Below are 23,352 nucleotides of genomic sequence, written 5' to 3' on the forward strand. Positions count from 1 at the left end.
CCGGCTGGCTGAAAGCATGGGGTTTGTTTAGCTTCTATAATTGCAACATTGTTTCTTAGAGTGCAAGCTCAGAGCCCAGCAGCAGCAGGAGGGGAACCTTGGCTTCCTCCTCCTTCACTGGAGCAAGCAAGCCTCCTGTTCGCTTCAGCTGCCTGGCTGCCGGCCACCATCTTGGTTGGCAGTTAATTTGCATAGCGCCTTGATTAGCCAATGGGAAGCATGTTGGAGGTATGGTTAATTACCATGTTTGTCTATTATTAGATAGGATTAGTATTTTAATTAGGTTCAACCAGTTCTAGATACTCCATCAATGAATAAGCACTACTTAGTTTGGCACAGTGGTTAAGAGAAGGTTCTTTAAAAAAAAAAGAAAGAGACAGAAAAAGTGGGTTCTGATGGTATACTTCCAGTATTCACCTCAGTTTCCTCCCACCACTCCACATCCTGAAGATAGTAATATACCTTCCTCATATGAGTTGCCATAAAGATTAATGATACAAAAAAATGTAAAGTGCTGGGTACTAGCTTGGTGGAATAAGTGCTTAATAAAAACTGGATATCATTATTACCTGCATATTTTAGAATTCCAATTCTCTTCTTACATCTAAGCTACATATATTTGGACAGCTTCCTCCTAATTAGAGACCTCTTGAGCTAGCTACTGGGCCCCAGCCACTCAGATTCCTCACCTAAGAAGCAGCATCTTTACAGGGGGGAGTGTTACCATATATACAAAACGTACATCAAACCCTCTGAATTTATCAAGAGCCTCGGTTTTCCGAAACAGGTTTCAATTAGTGATGAAACTGATTCTTTCAATTAATGCAGAGAGGACTGCTGAAGTCACTTACACAAAAAAGCATTATAGCATAATGCATTTTTTGCCTTCAATTAGTAATTAAAGCTTATATGATATAAATATGGTAATTTAAATCCTGTCAAATTTTTTGGCAGGTATCAACTATGTGTAATACAGAAAACAGGTGTCCCTATATCTAAAAAAAATAATCACTCTTATTTTGATGCCTGACTCTAGCTTAAAAGTTTCTAAGGAACAATTATCATAGCAAATAGAAAAGAATACTATTTACAAACAACTAGAAAACCTTGTATGTCCAAAAAAACTAAAAAATATCACTAAGCAAAGTATGGATCAACAACTCAATGGAATATAATATAATGCAACTATCGAAATTATTATAAATGGCTATGATAGACTTTAAAAAACAGCAGAAAATTATATGTATTTCCCTGCTTATGTCTAAATTTAAAAAAAATTTACATGAAAAACTTATGGTAAAGGGTTTATAGATAAATCTACATAAAGGCTCTAAAAAATCTACATAAAAATTATATGAAATAACTTCTCAATGATACAGACAAGTATTATTATACTTAGCAATGTAATTCTCAAGAAGCACAAAGAGTTTAATTTTGTAATACCATTTTTATTCCCATGCTAATTTTAAGATCACTAATCACTTTTTCTTCTCTACAAAAACAATAATGAAAAAGATAAAGGTATCCCAATCATGTCCACAGGGAGGTAAATAAATGCTCAAGGAAAACAACAATTAACTACTGCTATTGTCCATATATATCAGTAAGCTATTTCAACTTTTATCTAAATGTTTACAGAAATCCTTTAACATTCTAAATTAAGAATGCAACTAGGGTGAAATGAAATTTGCTTTCTCCAAGGAACCATGTCTTTGATCACAATCCTTTTTTCAAATGAAGCTGTTTGTTTCATTTTGTTACTCAAGCTGCCATGGGCCCCTAATGCCCTACTAGAAGAGAATCTCCAGGAATGTCCATACATATGACTTTATTTAAACACTACTGTTTTAAAGGAATAAATAGCAAAATTTTTTTATTAAATAACTCAATTTCGTTGGTAATTTAAAAACAGAAGAGATAATTACTGAGATAAACTTTCTAATCTGAATGACTTTCTATCCTGAAAGCACAGAAATGGCCATTTCAACAGTGTGGAAACACTAGACGTACTACCTCCCCATTCACTGACTGTCTATGGAGTAAAGAGAGCACTTTCTGTACCTACTACATCCACTTGAGAGGTGGCATGGCGTAGACAGTGCAGGACCAAAGGGCAAGGAAGTGTGCTAGTCCTGGCTTTGCCAATTTTTTAAAAAACTGTATTAACTATCGGAAAGTCATTTAACCTTTCTTTGTCTCATTGTCCTTTAATCAAAAGATAATGTTTTCCAGCCAACTTGTTTTGATAAACTAAGATAATATAAGTGAAAACATAAATACAAAAACCTCCAAAAGGGAGGGTGCATCTACCTAGTGAAAATGTAATGATTCTGTTTTCCTAAGTGTCTACAATAAAACCTAGAGTTTATAGATGTGGTAACAAATAATTACAATTGTTCTAAAGAATAGCTTACGAACTCTAAGATTATGTTCTCAGCACCAGAAGGAGATAGTCAGATAAAACTAGGTAGCATACAGAAATAAATGGTGGTAAGACAGGTATAGTCTATAGAAAAGAGCTAGAGCTAGGATAAAGATAAGAGAAAAAAGAAACAAACATGTGAACATGAGAAAACTTTCTCTGAAGCATGAAAAGAGAAAGAAAGCATAAAAATGAGAGGTCAATGAAGAGCCAAAATGTTACTTACTCAAGAAGATAAAGTAAATGTATTCCTATTGTCAACTACTTTATAACTTTTGCAATTTCAACCACTAAACACATTTATGCCTTTAAAGTTACATCTGTGAAATAAAAGAGCAACTGACTTTATTTTAAGGGTTCCGGCATCCCACAGCCAAAAACAAATAGTGCCATCTGCCCCAGTAGAAGATAGGTATCGCTTTGAGCCATTGCACAATGGTGAGAACTGAAAAACAATCAAAGAAAAAAAAACATCTTTACAAGAGTGACACAGTCCAAATAATAAACCCATTTTTCACGATGCAAATAGCAGTAACAGAATTAAAAACGTCTAGAAATAACAAAGGTCATGACTACCAAGTTATCTAAAGCCATGTATTTATAAAGAAAAAAGAAATATTCCTTTGTCTTAGGAGACTTTATACAATGAATTATAAAAGTAACTTCTCAAAACTTACTTTAAATTATAATAAAAATGGATAGTACAAGGATTAAAACAAGTACCTGTAGTGATGTTATAGATGCACTGTGGCCCTGAAGAACAGCCAAAGGTGCACATGTTCGAAGACACCAGACTCGGATCATTTTATCACAACTTCCAGCTGCTATCATGGTATTCTCATAGTTTACAGCCATGTCTGATATTTCAGCAGCATGTCCTCTTAAAGTAGCTAACAATCTGCCATCATCTGTTGCCCAGATTTTCACAAGACAGTCATCAGAACCCTTAAAATAAGAATAGTAAGTAACAGAATTAACTCTATATATTTTAATTCAAAATCTTAACACAGATAAAGAAATCATATCTTTATGTCCACTTCCCAACAATTACATTTTTAAGAACTGAAAAGTATTAAATACTTGTGTTATCAATTGTCCTTTACACAAGGCTATTTTATTAAATTATTCACTTATAAAGAATATCCAGGTGCACACATCTAACAGAAGTAGGATGTTACCAATAGCTAACATTTATCGATTAGCCCTTACCTACCATCCATAATAACTTTTATCTGGAACCTTGTGAAAGAACCTGAATTTCTGAAGTAAGAAAACAAAATAATTGTGAAAATAAATGTAATATACAATAGTGACTAATCCTATTTATGGTATTGTGTTATATAAAAATAAAAGTAAGCTAATTTGGGGCTTTTTCCCCTAAGAAGCTAAAAATGTTTCCTATCATTGATCTTCAGCTAAACATACATATAAAGTCACCCAAAGCCAGTTACCAGAAAAAAATTTTTATCTGTATGAAATCAATAAAAAAAACATAAATTACTTGTTTATGCTACAACAGCAAAAGAAGCTCAGCAAGAAACTGCAAAGTATACGGTGCATACTATGAAGACCTACATTTACAAATAAACATTCCAGTTTCACACAGCCAGAGTAGAGATTAGAACTTTTAGGCTTTATTTTTATTTTTTTTTTTCATTCTCAAAGTTTCCTTATTCATCTTATAGCTTATACTCTATTCCCAATCTCTCTTTATAGCCCCCTACTTTATATTATTAAAATGTTTTAAGTTTTGAGTATACAAAAACGGTAGAGAATATTATCATTAACCCCATATATCCATTTTCTAGATTCAAAATTTACCAACCGGTTTCAAAGGTTGCATATATTAAAATTCTTTACAACCTCACAATCTAATTTTTTTTTTAAAGTACTAATGTATCTGGACATTATTCAGAGGACCTAAAAAAGCAAATGATACTAGTCATCTGCTTTATAATTAACAGATATGGCATATAAATGATCACATGGTATTAACAGAACATGTTAAATGCTGTACTTCTTAACCAGATTCTGCCAACACTACCCAGAACACTCTCAACCACTAAACCAGCTCTTCAGATTGAGTTTTGAAGCAAATTAAACGGCTCCCAACCACTAAAGACTAGTACTAAAACTTAACTTTGGTAAAGTATCCACATTAAAATCTGGTATTACCATCATGTTCACTTTATTTCAGTCTCTTCATCTATAAAATAAGAAGGTTAAAAGGGATGATCTCTTAGGTTCCCTCCATCTTTAAATTGTGACTTATGCATTCATTTATCCAACTGCCTGTCATTAAGTATGTGCCAAAACCACTGAAGATACAAGGATAAGATACAAAAACATGGCATTCCAGTCCTTATGAAGCAAGGCAGAAGAGTGTAAATGCAATAATATGACCTAAGGGCTATACAGATGAGATCCAAACAAGGAAGCAGCCTGTTTTTCCTGAGAGGTGGAGAGGTAAGATCTGGAAAGGAAATCAGATGCAGTGACGCTTAAACAGTCTCACGCATGACCACGCAATGTCGTGTAGTAGCAAATGACTGGGTTCATGAACTGCAACACCAACTTTCTAAATGCTTGACCTTGGGCAAGTTACACATGCTTCCTGTGCTTCTGTTTTCTTATTTGTACCTATCTTATAGGGTTGTTGCAAAAACTATGAGTAATGAAGGCAGAGTGCCTGGTGCACAGTAAAAGCTATATATGGATTATCTACCTAAACTGCTTTTGTTGGTGGTAGTATTCTATTCTTATTTTAATAATATTCTTATTGGTTTAAAAAGAACAAATATTCCATATGGTGACTAGAGAGAAAAGTATGATCAAAGTCATGAAAAAAATATGTTAGTTCTTTAAGAAACTACAAGTAGTCAAAGTTAACTTAGAGTGTGAGGTGAAGGCATAGGATATAGTCAGGAAAAAACTGTGGTATATTAAGGAATATGGTATAAAATGAGGATCACTTTAAGGGTATCAAGAAGGTGAGTATCAAAATCAGATTTGTGTTTTTCAAAGGTCATCCTGGCATCAGTGGGAATTAGGCTAGAAAGTAGAAAACTAGGTGAAAGTTGTTAAAATAGTACAGGCAGGAGAGAATTAGTGATAAAACTGAGATTATTACAGAAGAGAAAGATCAGAAAAGGCGAATAAAAGAGCTATTTGGGAAAATAGAGAAATGACACTGTATCACTGCTATCTAGGGGAAGTGAAGAAGAAACTATATATTAAACTATGACTTTCAGAAAGCTGGTTTACCTGGCACATGGGAAATACACTAGGTATTTGCTGAGTTAAAAAATGGCTTCCAGAAAAAAATGGCGGACGACATGGACCAGCAACAAACTACCAACACTGTAGAAGAGCCCCTGGATCTTATCAGGCTCAGCCTGGATGAGCGAATTTATGTGAAAATGAGAAATGACAGAGAGCTTAGAGGTAGATTACATGCTTATGATCAACATTTAAATATGATATTGGGAGATGTGGAAGAAACTGTGACTACTATAGAAATTGATGAAGAAACATATGAAGAGATATATAAATCAACAAAACGGAATATTCCAATGCTTTTTGTCTGGGGAGATGGTGTTGTCCTAGTTGCCCCTCCATTGAGAGTTGGTTGAAACAAAGAATATATCCTGTGTGGAAATTAGGAGACTTTATATGATTGCGTCTTTAAAGGTAGAAGATATTCAAAAGAGAAACCTGCGTAAATTTTGATATTAAGAAATGACCAAGGATTCTTCTGCTCCTGAAATGAGTTTATTTGCACATAACTCACAAATTCTAAAGCTAAATGGCATTTTTATTTTTCTCCAACCCTTCCAATAAATGTGATCACAAAAACGCAGCCCTCTTTTTTAGGAGTTGATTTGCTCCATTGTTTTTTCCAGATAATTTCTGATTTTTTTAATTTAAATTAAATTTGATGTTTTCTTTTTTTTTTTTAAATGGCTTCCAAGTATTCATTCAACTCTCAATTTCACTACATTCCACAAATTAAGTCAATTTATTGACCTTCTATTAATTAAGGTGATATTTGGCTCTAACCTACACACACAACAAAAATAAAAATTTAAGTATGCTAATACAGGCAGAATATATGAAAAAAGTAAATTCACAACATCTCATTATGCATCACATTACTGATACAATTCATTTTGTTCTTATGTATCTGAATAAGACTTTGCTTTAGATTCTACTGCAGAAGGTGTTTCACATATTTTTCATGTTAACAGGGAAAAAAAGCCCACAGCTTTTTAACCAAAATTTTATTGAAAACTAGAGGCCCAGTGCATGAAATTCATGCACAGGTGGGGTCCCAAGTCCTGGCAGGTGATCAGGGCCAATCAGGGCCAGGCTGATCAGGGCCTGAAGGCCCTGGCGGGGTCGGGAGAGGAGGTCACAGTGGCCGGGCTGGGTGCAGAAGGAACAGACACCAGATGCCAACGCTGTCCTCGGCACCCCACCACCCCTCGGTTCCCTGCCTCTCCTCTCTCCCAACCTCAGTGCTGCGCTGCCACTGGGGGCCTGCTGGCTGGGGTAGGGGTGAGGGGAGGAACCAGGGAATGTTTCCATCCCCAGTTTGGAATGTGCAGGAGGCAGCCAATCAATGATTCTCTATCATCATTGATGTTTCTACCTCTATTTCCCTCTCCGAAATCAATAAAATATATATATATTTAAAATGCAAGCTTTTTAGAGGAAGAAAGGTAGGGCAAGGGAGCTATTGACAGGGGGGCATTTGAGATCTTGCTCACATTTCAGATAGGATAACATAAGGTGGTCCTCAGGGGGTGACAGGTGAGGAGTGGCAGTGGGTGGAGCAGGGCACTGCGGGTTGAGGAATGGGCTGTAATGACTGAGAATGTCTGTGACAGTGACACCGAGCGTGTGTTGGGGCCATTGCTGGAATCATTCATCCCCAAGAGGTTTTGATTCCGGACGGGCGGGAAACATGGAGATCAAGAGGCCTTTCTTAGCTTAGAAGGTGAAGCAGGCGGCAGGAGCGGGCTACCCTGCTTCTCTACAAATGTAAACATGCAGTATAACTGCATATGGATGTCAGTCACGTGGCCAAATCAATGCCCAGCCAGCGCTAGAGGTGGGGGCGGGCTGAAGCCATGCCCCCAAGCACAGGCAGTATGTGAAGGGGTGGGCAGGAAGCCAGAAGCTGGACACCGGAGCTGATGTGGTGCTATTGGCCAGGGAGGCCGAAGCCACGCCCCTAAGCACACGTAGTAGTCTAGGAAGTGCGGGCAGGAAGCCAGTAGCTGGAAGTAGCTGCAGTCACTGGTGAGTGCCTGTGTCAGCCAGGCCAGGTGGGGACTGGGGAGGCCTTTCCTTCCTGGAGCCATTCTTCCCAGTGTGGCAGCGTTGGCCATTATTTTTGATTTTCAATTAATTTTTTTTACTGGAAGCAAGCTCTGAGCTTGCGGTTCCTGGGATCTCTGGGCCATAGCATGCGCCTCCAGGCCTCACTGTGCCCCCCTCCCCCTCCTCCTGGGTTGAGCGTCTGGCCCCTGGTGGTTGTTATGCTCTTAGGGCTTTTATTACATAGGACAAGAGTGGCAACCTATGATCTAAAAATCCGCCTCCAAGGACTTTTCACTGATTAAAACCTAACAAAAAGACCCACTATGTTCATATTGAGTACATTATTTAGTAATGTTAACAATTTAATATTACTTTATAATTTTACTCTATTTAGACAAGTAATAAAATGAAAACAACAAAAAATACTATGCACATTTTCACTGAGTGTGTATTATCCCAATTAGCCTTTCTTTTCTTCCATTAAATTGCAGGAGAGAAATATTTATGTGACCTGTCAGGGAAATTTCTCTTCACTATCCTCCTTCCATGATCCTATAGAGTAGTTATCTCCACTCTCACCCCTGCTCCCCAGAACCGGTAGAATTTGAAATAGAATTCTAAAGCATCCGTAAGCAATTTCTATTCCATGCATCATTAATTGTAATAATTGATTTATTTTAATGGGAATGTGAAACTACAGATGATTTGACAAATTCATCTATTTCAAAATGACTATCAGAAATATAAATATACTAAATAATTAAAAAGGACTGCAAAAGAGAAGAAAAATTAAATTTACTGGGAAAACATTTTTGTTTTTAAAATATATTTTTAAAATTGATTTCAGAGAGGAAGGAGAGGGAGAGAGTGATAGAAACATCAATGATGAGAGAGAATCACTGGTTGGCTGCCTCCTGCACACCCCCTACTGGGGATCATGCCAGCAATCCAGTCATGTGCCCTTAACCGGAATCAAACCCAGGACTATTCAGTCTGCAGGCCAATGCTTTATCCACTAAGCCAAACCAGTTAGGGCTGGGAAAATATTTTTAAAAGCACTATAAATGTGTTTAAATCAAATGTGAAAGGACAAAATTCCTGTAGAGAGAATTTTTGAACAGATGACCTTTTTCCCACAAGCCTATCTCAAATGTTAATGAGGTCAATAATAAACCAAAGAGTAGGACATTGCAGTCTTTCAATCAAAATGTTAAAAAAAGAATTATGGCCCTAACAGGTTTGGCTCAGTGGATAGAGCATCAGCCTGCGGACTGAAGGGTCCCGGGTTCGATTCCAGTCAAGGGCATGTACTTTAGTTGTGGGCACATCCCCAGTAGGGGGTATACAGGAGGCAGCTGATCAATGTTTCTAACTCTCTATCCCTCTCCCTTTCTCTCTGTAAAAAATTAATATATTTAAAAAAAAGAATTATGGACATTAAAATAAAAACAATGTTATGTTAATGGTGAAAGGGATGAGATCAACTACATAAGCATAGGGATTGGTCTTGGCTAGGAGGGATAAAAGGCTTCTAAGATGTATGAAGGCAAGAAAGGTATAGAAGAGATAGCAATCTATAATAATAAAAGCATAATATGCAAATTGATCGACTGAAGAAAGAACAGCAGAACGACCACGCTATGACACACACGGGCACCAGGCCAGCCAAGGTGGGTGCAGTGCGATTGGTCAGGGGGGCTACGCCATTGCCCCACGATTGCTCCACGAAGGGAGGCCCAGACCACCCTCTGCAGGGTGATCAATGGGGCAATAGGGCGGGGGGGAGGGGACGGGTGTGGAGGGGTTTGGCGATCCATCGCCCCAAAGAGAGAAGCCCAGCCCACCCTCTGCACAGCGATCAATTGCGGAGCCCCGGCCGGGTGGGCAGGGCCTCCCTCTGCTGGGCTATCAATAGCGGAGCCCTGTGATTGATCCCCCAAAGAAGGAGGCCCAGGCTACTTGGCCAGCAGCGCTGCGGCGGGTGGGCAGGGTCTCCCTCTGCGGGGCAGTCAATCTGGGGGCCCGCAATCAATCACCCCATAGAGGGAGGCCCAGGCCAGCCAAGCAATCCCACCCCACGCCTGTCACCCGCAGAGGGAGGCAACGGGTAGCGGGAAAGGGAGGAGGGGGGAGCAGTGCCACACAGATGGCAAGCAGTGGCAGCAGCAGAGGTGGAGCCAGCTGCCAGCAGCCTGGGGAAGGAAAGCCCCCATAGGCCCTGATCATGGGCCAGGCCTAGGGACCCTACCTGCGGGGTCCCAGACTGCAAGAGGGCGCAGGCCCGGCTGAGGGGCACACCCCCCATGCACGATTTTCATGCACCAGGCCTCTAGTATTAAAATAAACAACAAAGAAATTAGATGATTCTAACCTTAGCAAGTAAAACAAGTATCTGAGGATTATTTCCTAAAAGGAGGGAAGGGATAAACAAAAAAAGGAACCCCAAAAAGTAAGGCAAGTTTATAGAAATATGAAAGAATAAGAGCAATAAGAAAAAAAGGTAAAAATAAAATAAAATCCGTGAGCAACAGTGAAAGTCCTGATAAAATAAGATAGTATGATTTTAGAAAAACCCCAGCTGACAACTTTTTTCAGCAAAGTTCCAAGGCTTAGGAGAAAATAAAGTCATTTATCGGTTGCTAGAATTACGAAATGACAATGTGAAAAACGTATAGTGGAAGTATAGTGGAAGTAAGAAATTCAGCTAAAAAGATTTTATCTGAGGAAGATAAAAGATTTTATCTGAGGAAGATAAAAGATTTTATCTGAGGAAGATAAGAGTGTTTTAAAAATGCCTGTTAAGGAGGTTTAGATTTAACCTGGTGAGGTAACTACAGAAGAATTTTATGCAGACAAGACTCGGTCACTATACTCTTTGAGCCATAATGTTTTATTTTTTGCCACAATGTTTTAAGAAATGCATAATCTAGCTAGGTACAAAACTAAAAACGCTTTTTAAAAAAATTCATTTAATGCCAAGCAAACAGATAGCAATGGATCACTATTTTCACTTTTCAATAATGAAAATCTCTTATAATAACTGTGAAAGTATGTTCATTAATATGTTACCATTTGTCTATGTCAAAATGTACCATATTATGCATAAACTGAAAACATTACAACAATAAGAATGTATAGCTTTAGTTTACTTAAATCCCCAAACAAAATGTGACACCAAATATATAGTAGTGTGTTTTCTAAAAATGTCAAAACATCTTCAATGCAAAGACAAAGCCAAGGAAGCTTGGAAGGAAGGAAGGAAGGAAGGGAGGAAAAAAAGTACCCTTTTTTTCTATCCTGAGAAAAAACACACCCTTATAGTGAAAAGTCCTGGTAAGAAAGGGTGGGACTTAAATAAACTTTAAATTTGCCTAAGAATAGGAATTTAGTTTGAAGTACCCTATAAATTTGCTTATTCCACCACCATACCTAAAGAAACCAGGTACATAATAATAAACCCTGTGCCATTAAGACAATCAATATGCACCTTAGCTTAGGACAGAGAAAGAAAACAGAAGCAGACTCTTACTCCAGAATCATTGTTATTTCTTTTAATACTTTTAAGGAGATTATGAAAATAGTGGCACCAAAGACCTTTTCTTCCTGCATACATCTGAATCTAACAATACAGGTAAATCCTATTTCATTTGTCTACCAAATACTAACATTCTCCGAAAATAAAGCATAAGGCAATGTCTAGTACACATTTGGCTTTGGTAAGCTGGTAAAGAAAAGTCCCACAGGTCTCTGTGACAAGGCTTTCTCCTCTACTTTGTTATATACTTGGGTATTAAAATTCTCTTAAAACCTAGAAAAAATCTCCTACCTATTTATATGAAAACATTATGAAATAACTTCAGATACAGGACTTTGAATCAATTAAATTCTATGCAGACTAAAGCAGAACCTAAAGTCTATAACCCCAAAATTTAATAGTTTCTGAAAGATAAGTTTTAAAGGGTTTATTTGAACTATATGCATTTCTTTATTTAAACTAAAAGCTAAAAGATTAGAGGTGACAACTATGTGAACTGTTCAATGAAAAGTACAGGGTGGAGCAGTACATGACAAAGAATGTTTGACTTCTGCAAGCAAAAAACTGCACACAGCTGGAAACAGTACAGTAGGTTACTTCTGCTCAGATGCCCTTAAAATTAAAAAGTAGACCTATAAACCTTTCCCTGCTAAGAGAAGCATCAATCGTGAAGATCAACCAAAGATTATTACTTTGACAAACGATATAAGAAATATGTAATTTCTAAACTTCTATCTTGGAGAATTTGTTGTTTCTTGTCAGAACAAAGAAAATTCTTATTTCTCTTGCTACTACTACATAGCTTTATAAGTCAGATTTCACTTCTTGGTGCCATTAGAACAAATAATTAAATGTTTAAAATACTATGTATTCTACAATGTCATTTTCTTATTTAAGCTAAAAAGTATTCTTGCTCTTCAAGCAGCTAAAAATTGCTTAAAATTTAAATTTAGTTCAATGTTCTTTTTTTTCCTTCTTTAAGAAAATACCACTGGTTTTCTTTCCTACCAATCTATCAGACCTCTTTCATTTTCCTTACAAATTACCCTAAACTTCAGTAACAAGCATTTCAACATATGCTCAATTTTCTCACTCTCTGTCCACCTAAGGCTAATCAGTAATCTTTTTTTTTTTAATCCCTAACTGGTCTGTATTCATCATTCTTTCCCTCTACTATTATTGTATCACTCATGTCTAGAACCCAGTCCCATTTCCTAACCAAGATTCTTAGCAGATAAAATACTTCACATTGAAGAGTAGGATTTGTTCATTCTGAAACCTAATTAACTATCTTTCTAAATAGTCAAAATAAGCTGCTCTTTATATATCCCATCTTCATCTACTTACTCATCTATATATCCTCCTTAAAAACCACTGCATATCAATGATCTCTTCTCATAACTTTAAGTCGGCTCTCCTAATTCCTTCCTCTTGACCCACACAATTTTTTCTTCCTATGAATTACCATCCTCTAGCTCTTTCCATTACTAACAAACTTACTGAATACTCACCATTATCCCTACAAATACCTGTCATGCACTTTTAAAACATAATTTTTAATTCCAAACTTGAGTTTAAGAATAATGCCAATATCTTTCATATCTCATCACCCAGACTCATCAACTATTAACAATTCACTACATTTGCTCCAGCACCACCTCTCTTCACTTCCTCTCTCAATACACATACACATACATACACACACACACACACACACACCACACACACACGTGCGCGGGCGCGCCTTTTTCTGCACCCTTTAAGAGCAGGCTGCAGACTTGATGTCCCATCACTTCTAAATAACGTAGGCATATTTCTCTAAAATAGGAACACTCACCTACATAAGTTGGGAAGTTGATATTGATAAATCTACCATCAAATCCTCAGGCCCCATTCAAATTTTGTCAACTATCCCGGGAAGGTCCCATTTTCCTTTTTGCCAGGATCCCATATAGCAACACTTGTTACATTTTAGTTATATTGTCTCTTTACTCTATCTGGAATTCTTCCTCAGGCTTTCTCTGTGTTTCTCGTCCTCAGAAATTTATAAATAATACAGAGCTTACATTCTGTAGATGACCCCGACCCTTAAGTCTGTTTAATGCAGTGGTTCTCAATCTTCTGGCCCTTTAAATACAGTTCCTCATGTTGTGACCCAACCATAAAATTACTTTCGTTGCTACTTCATAACTGTAATGTTGCTACTGCTATGAATCATAATGTAAATATCTGATATGCAGGATGGTCTTAGGCAACCCCTGTTAAAGGGTCATTTGACCGCCAAAGGGGTCGCGATCCACAGGTTGAGAACCCCTGGTCTACTGTTTCTTCATGATCAGACCCAGGTCTTAGTGACTAGGTATATCCCACAGACAAGATGCTGTGTTTTTCTCAGTGCAACACTTCAGAGGACACATACTGTTAAGCCATTCCCACCACTAATAAAGTGAACTTTGTTTACTTAGTGTTTCCAAGGTTTCTACCCTGAAAAGTTGCAGTTTCCCCCCTTTTAATTGATTAGTATACTTAATTAAATAATATCTTGTGGAAACACTGCAAAATTATGCCAAGATCTTCAAACTAAGATCCTCTACCAGTGTTAGCCTTCATTGATGACACACAAATGAATCAACCAGTACTATGATGGCTGCTAAACCATCATTTTTTCTAAATTATTAGTTGGCATTCTACTGTAAAGAGGTTTCCCTTTCTCTGTCACTAATTCATTTACCTATTTAAAGCAGAATCACTCATGCATTTCTATTTTAGCCAATGGTAATAAAATAATCAAGGTCTCTGTCCTCACAGAACTCAGTAAAAGATACAAAACGTTATAAAAATAAAAATTTCAGAGAATGATATTATAGGAAAAATACAGGAATGAGATAGATACTGGTGGAGTAGGGGCAGGAAGGTAAGCAGGGAAAAATCTCTAAGAAAGTGGCATCTGAACAGAGAACAGCTAATACAGGAATAAGACAAAGAAATATTTTGAAGCAGACAATTCCAGGCAAAGGAAATAGCTCATACAAAAAGTCTGTAAGTCATTAATGGGTTTTGCAAGTTTCTAGTACAAAAATAGACCAGTGTAACTGAGCCACAGAAGGAAATCTGTCCTATAGACATTCGCTCTTATCTCCCCTATCAGAGTCTACTACTCTTTTTTTTTTCTAATTGAATGGTTGATTCATTCATTTGTTATATGCCCACTGTATGCACCAGATACTCTGTAAGGCACTATAGATCTAAAAAGGTTCAAGAAAAAGTCTTTCCTATTAAGAAACTCTTAATTTAATAGACATCTAAAAAATTTTTGCAACATAGTAGAAAATACAATATAATGTAAGTATGAAGTTCAGTGGTGGTACTCCACATTCAGAAAACAGCCTTTCTTTGTCAATTGTCAAACTTTTTGGAGTATAAGTCTATATCAAGTCTCTTCAGTTTTTCAATTCCTAACACCCCTCCTCAGTGCATTGCAATCTCACTCCTATCCCTAATACTAAAATAAAACATTTTTTTTTGCCAAGGGCATTAATTGCCTTGTCAAATCCAAAAGACGTCTTTCAGTTCTAATTTCACTTTAGATTTCGATCTTTCATGAAATGGTAATCCATTGGCTTTTAAAATACCACTTCTTTTTTATTTTTCTCTGCCCTCTTAGGCAGCGCTTTCTCAGTCTGTTACTGATTCCTCTCCTTGTCTTTGGTCTGCTTTAAAGGGTGAAGTTTCAGCCTTCTTCCATTACATACTTATGAGGTAATATAGTCAATTTCCTTATTCAATGATTCCCAAGCTGAATCTTCTAGCCTAGCTCTCTCTCCTGAGCTCCCACAGCCTTTTGAACTTTTCTATTTAGCTAGCCACATGAATATCTCAAATTCAACATGTCCAACCTCACAAACTTCTCCACTTAAATCCCTACATCACAGATAGTGACTAAACTTTGTAACCAGTCACACAAGTTAAAAATACGTCATTCTATACTGTTCTCTCTTAAAGCCTCCCTACATTCAAATGAATTTCTTAAATTCTAGAGATTCTAGCTTTAATCTGTTAATTCCATTCCTACTTCCATTGTGGCTCTGTTCAAGCCCTAATGATTTCTTTCATGGATCACTGCTAGAACCAATTCCTCTGTATATATTTAGTTTCAATCCATCCTCTTTAATGCCCAGGGTGTCATTAAAAGAATTTCTACTCATTCTTTTGTCTAAATTTGTCATTTTCTCTTCATTGACTTCAGGCAAGAAACCCAATCTTTCATATGCCCAAAAGGATGTTGAGGATTTTGTCCCCCATCACCATCTCTAGCTCTTGTTTGACGATGACCCATATTTATTCTTTGCCATATCCAATAATTCACAATTGCTCATTACATTCTCCCAAAGTTTATAAATGTCTTTCCCAAGTCTGCAATGTCTAGCTCAACTCAGCTGAAGTGTCCCTTCTCTAGTAAGTTTCTCTTACCATCTATAATAATAAAAGTGTAATATGCTAATTAACCAGACGTCCTTCTGGATGACCTTCCAGACGAAGCTGGGCTGCAAGGGAAGCCCGGGTCCCAGGTGCCAGAGGGAAGCCGGTGCTGGCAGCTGGGGGAAGGAATGCCTACTCTTGCGTGAATTTCATGCATAGAGCCTCTAGTCTCTACTATAAACTGGATTAGTTACCTATCTCCTATGATAGATACCTCTGTATCTTGAGCAGTCTCTGTCTTTTCACATTATATCAATATTGTCTGTTGAAAATCTGTGAACTCTCCAGAAGATACTATGACTTTCATTTCTATATCCTAAGTGTTTCAGAACAGTGTCTGGCTCCTAAAGACTGAAGTGTGTTAAAAGAATGCATAACCTTGGGGGGGTGGGGGAGGAGAGGGAGGAGAGGTGGGTAGGGTCAATTGGGGAAAAGGGAGACATATGTAAAACTTTAGACAATAAAAAAATGCATCATTTCATATTCCTTATCATAACTTATTGCCTTTATGGAAATATTTTATGCTCTTTTTCCTTATTTTGAAAAGAGAGATACATTTTGTTTCTAAAAGGGAAGGGGAGGGCAAATGATCTTTTTATATGGTCCTCAACGTACTTTTGTATTTTGAGTGAATGGCTTACTCCTGAGAGAATTTGTTAATTCTACTTTTCTTAAGAAAATATTGTTTAAGGCAATGATTCTGAAACCAAGTAAAAATAATTTAAAAACTAAGAGAGAGAATTAGAGATCAAGTACTACTTGGTAATTATGCTAGCTCCCTCCCTGGGTTCTTCTCATTTTTTTACTGGGAAACATCTATTATTAAATATTCTGGTATAAAATAATGGCAAAACTTCCTAATACAGAATTTCACTTATCGATTACAATGATTTCAGTTTAAATCTTGTATAGCATCCTATATAAAAGGCTAATATGCAAATCCACCGAATGGCGGCACACCGGTTGCTATGACACGCACTGACCACCAGGGGGCAGACACTCAACTCAGAAGCTGCCCCCTGGTGGTCAGTGCGCTCCCACAGGGGGAGCACTGCTCAGCCAGAAGCCGGGCTCACAGCTGGTGAGCGCAGGGGCAGGGGCGGCAGCGCTGGGATGTCTGACTGATGCGGGGAGCGGGCCTAAGCCGGCAGTAGGACATCCCCCAAGGGCTCCCGGACTGCGAGAGGACCACCCCTCCCCAAGTGCACAAATTTCATGCATCAGGCCTCTAGTTTATAAATAAGATTCTTATATGGATAAAAAAATGAAATTTATTTAAATCTATCTATGAAATTAAGACCAGCAGGTAAAACGTAATGACTGTTCACTGTACATCTTGTTCTATACTAATTATATGCATTATTTCATGTAATCCCACAAAACTCCTGTGGGTTATACTATTACTTATTCCCCTCCCACTTTTTTTGAGATGAGACGCTGGTGATTAGAGGGATGAGATCATCTGTCCACGCTAAACTGCTAGGAAGTGGCAAAGTTATGAGTTGAACTAAGAGTCCCTTAATGTCAAGCTGAGGCTCTTAACCACACTGCTATCTAAACTGCCTCTAGCTGTTCTTACTCAGAAAAAAACTCAAGAGAATTAGTCCCTTGGAAAAAGCTTTCAAATATATCTGCACAAAAACCTTTGTAATAAATGTACAAAGTCTTAAGACACATAAGACATAAATAGGAAATACTCGTTAGTCTACTATTGAATTGCTATTCCAATAAATAACAAGTGTGACCCCTCACTGGAATGAAAGACGGTATTTTGAGCGAATGGCTTATTCCTGAGAGAATACTATGATCTACTATCAGTCCTGCTCTACTATCCTAAAGCCTTATCCTATCACTTTTCAAAGCATTAGTCAGTGGCTAGTGTGTTCCCAGTGGAATGAGGAAACACACCCCCAGCAGCCATCACACTTTATAGAGTTATGAACAGTGAACACATATTTACCCTACCTGCCAAATGAGGAGTTAATCATAAGAATACAAGAAAATTTTAAATAACAGACTCTCATATTTTTGCATTTCTATTCACAAGGAAAGATTTTGGAATCTGTAACTGCAAATCACCAATAAAAAATTACAAATGAGACAGACTTTGGCACAATTAACAAATTGTATCACATATGTAAAACATCAACATTTTTAGACTCTTGTTGAGACCATATAAAATAATAGTGATAATTTTCTCCCTTCATTTATATCTTCAACAAAGGAAAATAACTGTAAACAGTTTCCTCGTCACATATCGTTCCTGTTCCCCAAATCAAATGATCTTAAAAGTAGGAATTACACATTTAGAATAGGAGCTGCAATTTTTTTCTATACAGAGCCAGATAGTAATTATCTTAGGCTTTGTAGTCATAATTACTTAACTGTGCTGTTGCAAAAGTAACAATAGGTAATACATAAACAACTAAGCATGTCTATAATTGAATAAAATTTTATTTCCAAAAACAGGTGGTAAGTTAGACTTTACTCACAGTAGTTTTCTAACCACTGATTCAGAGTGGGGGAGTCTTCCAACTCTGTACCTACCGCTCTAACTAAACTTATGAGAGTAAAAGCATTATTATTGCACTCCACTTCCCTAAAATAATTTCTAGATTATTGACCTAATTCAAATCTTTAAAAAAGAATTCCCACAAGGTACTTTACACACAAAGACTAAGAAATTATGTATTTTTTTAATCTCAATGTAATGGCATAACTTTTTAACTCACCAAAATGAAGTACAAACACAATGTAAGGCTTTTTTCTCATTATTACAGACTACTATTTTTGAAAGAATTCTTTTAAATGTTAGAAATAAATTATTCATTTTGTTTTGAAAACTGAATTTAAATATTAGTATAATAAATTTGAAAATGCTGTTATGTAATTATTGTTGCAGATGTCAGAAACTTTAGCAGATAGACCTATTCTTCACAGTGAAAATAACCTTGGTTAGAAAATTTAAAAATTTTCACTTTTATGATGCTTCTTAGAGAACAATGGAAATTAAAAAAAGAAAAGGTAAAAGGGGGGAATATTAAGGTAGAAAATGACCTACAACTACCTGGAAAGAATTAGAATCAGGGAAAAGATATGTATAAAAATCTCTCTCACATCCTACTGGTTTACCAATGACTGGGTATACAAGTACAAGAGAAGTAGATATAAATAAATCTCAGTTTATAAGCATGTTTACTTAAAAGAGGAAATCTATAACTGTCCCAACTGTGTAAAATTCACAGCTGCTTGCTTCAAAGACAGAGACAGGAATTTCCATTTTAACTTCCATTTGCTGTTTTCTTATTTCAAAAGAAATTAAGAACTTTGTGAGTAATTTAATAGTAAGTACAAATATTGTTAGTATGAAAAGTATTATCCTTAGTAGATGTAATAGTTAAGATGTCCAAAAATAAATTGAAATTCCCCCCAAAATAATTTACTCACTTAAAACTGAAAACCAGTGCTTTTCTCCATTCATCAAGTTAAAAGAATAAAAAATGAACCCAAAGAGCCTCTTTGAATACAACATCATACACGTTAAAGAGTGAGGTGTTAAAGAGAAAAGGTAATAAACAAAGCATGTTAAATATGCTCAGAATTTTTTCTACCACAATTTTAAAGGGAAATTTCCCATAGACTAGCTGTTTTCTACAAGTAATATAAAAAGGCATATTTAGTAGTCTCCTCTAATATGCTTAACATACTTTGGAAATGCCCTTGGGTTTAGAATTAAAGTTATTATTTGACATTTTACAAAATTTCAAACTATATATTTGAAATAATGCTGGGAATTACACTTATCCATGATGTGGGACTTTAATATAGCTGTGACTGTGATATAACATGTCTTTTAGGAATTTTCCAAACTTGGATAAAGTCTAGTCTTAAGTAAAATCTTCTGTGAATAAGCTAAATTACCCAAATTTCCAGTTTTTTATTAAAAGGAAAAATAAAGGTTTTATCTGAAGTTCAACTATATGAAATATTTATTCAATTTTACATATGAATTAAGATACTTTTAAAATTACTTACAGTAAATATCCGTCTGCCAGTTCTATCAAAAGTTACACAGTACACAGACGACAAATGTCCAAGAATTCGTTTATGCATTTTCATGTGCTGATATACTGCAGTTGGAACAAGTCGCTCAAGCCTGTATTTCCCATTCAGCCTCCTTGAAAACAAAGTATCCGCTACCAAGAAAAAGGAGGAAAATATTTATAAATCAGAAATTATTTTTCTTAATTATTACCTTTTAAGAATTCACATATTCTAATTTCTCATATGTTGATAATAATAACAATGTTTTCTAATGTATATGGCTCCTAGTTAAAAGTCTCCAAAACAGTCATAATAAAAACGTATTATGTCACCTGAAATTCGTTAAGTTAGGCACTTTTATCCTCATTTTACAAAGTATCAAATTCATTTAAATGGCATGTCTAAAGTCACAAATATGAAGCTAGAATTTAAATTCAGGCTTCTTTACTCGGTTTTAGTCTCATTTTATATGATATTATTTCTTTAAAGGCCTCTATGAGATAGGTTTTCTTACTAAAGCAGTTAAACTGGATCCAGTAATTTTTAGATTTTATCATCCAGCAATTCCCAAACACACTAATCCTGACACGCTAAGTGATGCTTTTAAAAACTTTACAAATGAAGACAGAATAATTCACTGCATTATTTTTTAAAATTAAAATGGTGATCTTGACAACTATATGAGTGATTCCTTCTCTAAAACCTATTTGCTCTTTTTTCAACTAATCCATTTTAACTATCTTTCAAATATAACTAAAATTTACTTCACTGCAGCACAAAATGTTCTCTTCCAACTAAATTATGACTGTACTTATCTTCTATACTGATAATTATGAACAAAGAATCTACACTAATAAAAGAGAAACATGGTAATTAGCGTATGACCGCTACCCTTCCCATTGGCTAATCAGCATATCCTTATGCAAATTAACTGTCAGCCAAGATGGCGGCCGGCAGCCAGGCACTGAAGCCAGCGGGGAGGCTTGCTTGCTTCAGTGACTGCAGACTCCAACGTTCCCCGCCTAACTTGCCGGCCTCTCAGCTGCAACTCTAAGCAACTATGTACTATGTTGCAAATAAGAAGCTAAACAAAACCCCAGAAAACAGCCGGACTGAAAGCCAGTCAGACCGCAACATTGTATTGATGTTTTCAGCAGCGAGGCCTCAGAGCTAAAGCTGGCCCAGAAAAAAAAAAAAAAAAAAAAGAAAACAAGGCTCGGTTGGGAGCTTCAGTCACTCGCCAACCGGAAAACAGCCCTCAGCCCCTCACCCAGACTGGCCAGGCACCCCAGTGGGGACCCCCACCCTGATCCAGGACACCCTTCAGGGCAAACCAGCCAGCCCCTACCCATGCTCCATGCTTCTAGCCTATATAGTAAAAGGGTAATATGCCTCCCGGCACCGGGATCAGCGTGACAGGGGGCAGCGCCCAAACCCCTGATCGCCCTGCGGCTCTGTGTGTGACAGGGGGCGGGGCCACAACCTCCCTATCCACCCTGCTCTGTTCGTGACAGGGGAAGGCGCCGCAACCCCCTGATCAGCCCTGCTCTGTGCCTGATAGGGGGGAGCTCCCCAATCCCCTGATTGCCCTGCGGCTCTGTGTTTGACAGGGTGCAGCGCACCAACCCCCTGATCAGCCCTGCTCTGTGCCTGATAGGGGGGAGCTCCCCAATCCCCTGATTGCCCTGCGGCTCTGTGTTTGACAGGGTGCAGCGCACCAACCCCCTGATCAGCCCTGCTCTGTGCCTGATAGGGGGGAGCTCCCCAATCCCCTGATTGCCCTGCGGCTCTGTGTTTGACAGGGTGCAGCGCACCAACCCCCTGATCAGCCCTGCTCTGTGCCTGATAGGGGGGAGCTCCCCAATCCCCTGATTGCCCTGCGGCTCTGTGTTTGACAGGGTGCAGCGCACCAACCCCCTGATCAGCCCTGCTCTGTGCCTGATAGGGGGGAGCTCCCCAATCCCCTGATTGCCCTGCGGCTCTGTGTTTGACAGGGTGCAGCGCACCAACCCCCTGATCGGCCCTGCTCTGTGCGTGACAGGGGGTGGCGCCGCAACCTCCCCATCGACCCTGCCTTGAGTGTGACGGGGGCGGTGCCCCAAACCCCAATCGGCCCTACCCTCAGCATGACTGAGGGTGGCATCGCAACCTCCCGATCCACCCTGCTCTGTGCATGACGGGGCGTCGCCCCAACTCCCCAATCGGCCCTGCTCTGAGCCTGACCAGGGGCTGCACTTAGGGATTGGGCCTGCCCTCTGCCACCCGGGAGCAGGCCTAAGCCAGCAGGTCATTATCTCCTGAGGGGTCCCAGACTGCGAGAGGGCACAGGCCGGGCTGGGGGACCCCCCTCCCCACCCCCCGAGTGCACAAATTTTTGTGCACCAGGCCTCTAGTACATTAATAAACATATGCTGACTGATCAGCAGGCACATTATTTACCTACATATTTTTAATATAAAGCTTTATTTCTAACTGTAAGTGCCATCTAGTAAGCACTAGACTAGATGGATAGTAAGTACTATAGTTTCTCACTTGAATTTAGTCCCAAAGATAATTAAGTACATATAAAAAATGCTATTTAAACTAGATTTAGAGCCTAGCAATTATTGATGAGGCACAAATATCTCAATTAGAGCATACAAAATACCAGTATTTTTTAACCACATACAATAAATGTTTGTATATTTAAAGTATTTTGTGTATTTGAAAGCAAAAAAAAAAATCTTGGGGACTGGCGAGATTTAAAGAATATTTTACAATAATATTTCAAGAAATAATTACATTATCCTTATGTTCTTTGACTGTATCAATCATTTTATATTCTAACTAGAGGCCTGGTACATGCATTCATGCACCAGTGAAGTCCCTCGGCCTGGCCTGCGCAAGTTCCCTGAGGGATCCTGGATTGCGAGAGGGCACAGGCCCAGTTGAAGGACCCCACTGGTGCACAACTGAACCAGGAAGGGACCATAGGAGAGCTCCAGGGCGTGTCTGGCCCATCTTGCCCAGTCCTGATAGGCTGGACCCCAGCAGCAAGCTAACTTACTGGTTGCAGCATCGGCCCCCTGGTGGTCAGTGCATGTCATAGCGACTGGTCAAACAGTCAAACGAACGGTCGGACACTTAGCATGTTAGGCTTTTATTATATAAGATAGACTAGAGGCCCGGTGCATAAAATTCGTGTGTGTGTGTGGGGTCCCCTCAGCCCAGCTTGCCCCACTCCAACTTGGGAGCCCTCGGGGGATGTCCAACTGCCGGTTTAGGCCCGATGCCAGGGATTGGACCTAAACAGGCAGTAAGACATCCCTCTCAAAATCCTAGACTGCTGGCTCCTAACAGCTCACCTGTTGCCAGCCTGATCGCCCCTCACAGCCCCCCCCGCCGGCCTGTTCACGCCTCACTGCCCCAAACACCGGCCTGGATGCCTCTTACTGCTCCCCCTTTCCAGCCTGGTTGCCACCAACTGCTCCCCCCTGCCGGCCTGGTTGCCCTAACTGCCCCCTCTGCCGGCCTGGTCCCCCCTTACTTCTCCCCCTGCCAGACTGGT

At 38.4% G+C, this 23,352-nt stretch overlaps 1 protein-coding gene and 1 pseudogene across 2 annotated transcripts in view; one reads left to right on the plus strand and one right to left on the minus strand.

The window, feature by feature from the left end:
- Positions 1-23,352, minus strand: part of PHIP (pleckstrin homology domain interacting protein) — a 176,059-nt gene that overhangs the window by 90,022 nt on the left and 62,685 nt on the right. The window contains exons 5-7 of the mRNA XM_014535815.1: positions 19,797-19,957; positions 3,146-3,367; positions 2,767-2,867 (exon numbers count right to left, since the gene is read on the minus strand). Coding sequence (XP_014391301.1) covers positions 2,767-2,867; positions 3,146-3,367; positions 19,797-19,957 — 484 coding nt within the window. The remainder of the gene's footprint in view (positions 1-2,766; positions 2,868-3,145; positions 3,368-19,796; positions 19,958-23,352) is intronic.
- LOC102247136 lies at positions 5,742-6,281 on the plus strand (annotated as a pseudogene). Its single transcript, XR_001361137.1, has one exon. The product of XR_001361137.1 is annotated as a U6 snRNA-associated Sm-like protein LSm3 pseudogene (transcript).

Source organism: Myotis brandtii, unplaced genomic scaffold, assembly GCF_000412655.1.
Source record: "Myotis brandtii unplaced genomic scaffold, ASM41265v1 scaffold151, whole genome shotgun sequence".
Classification (NCBI taxonomy): domain Eukaryota; kingdom Metazoa; phylum Chordata; class Mammalia; order Chiroptera; family Vespertilionidae; genus Myotis; species Myotis brandtii.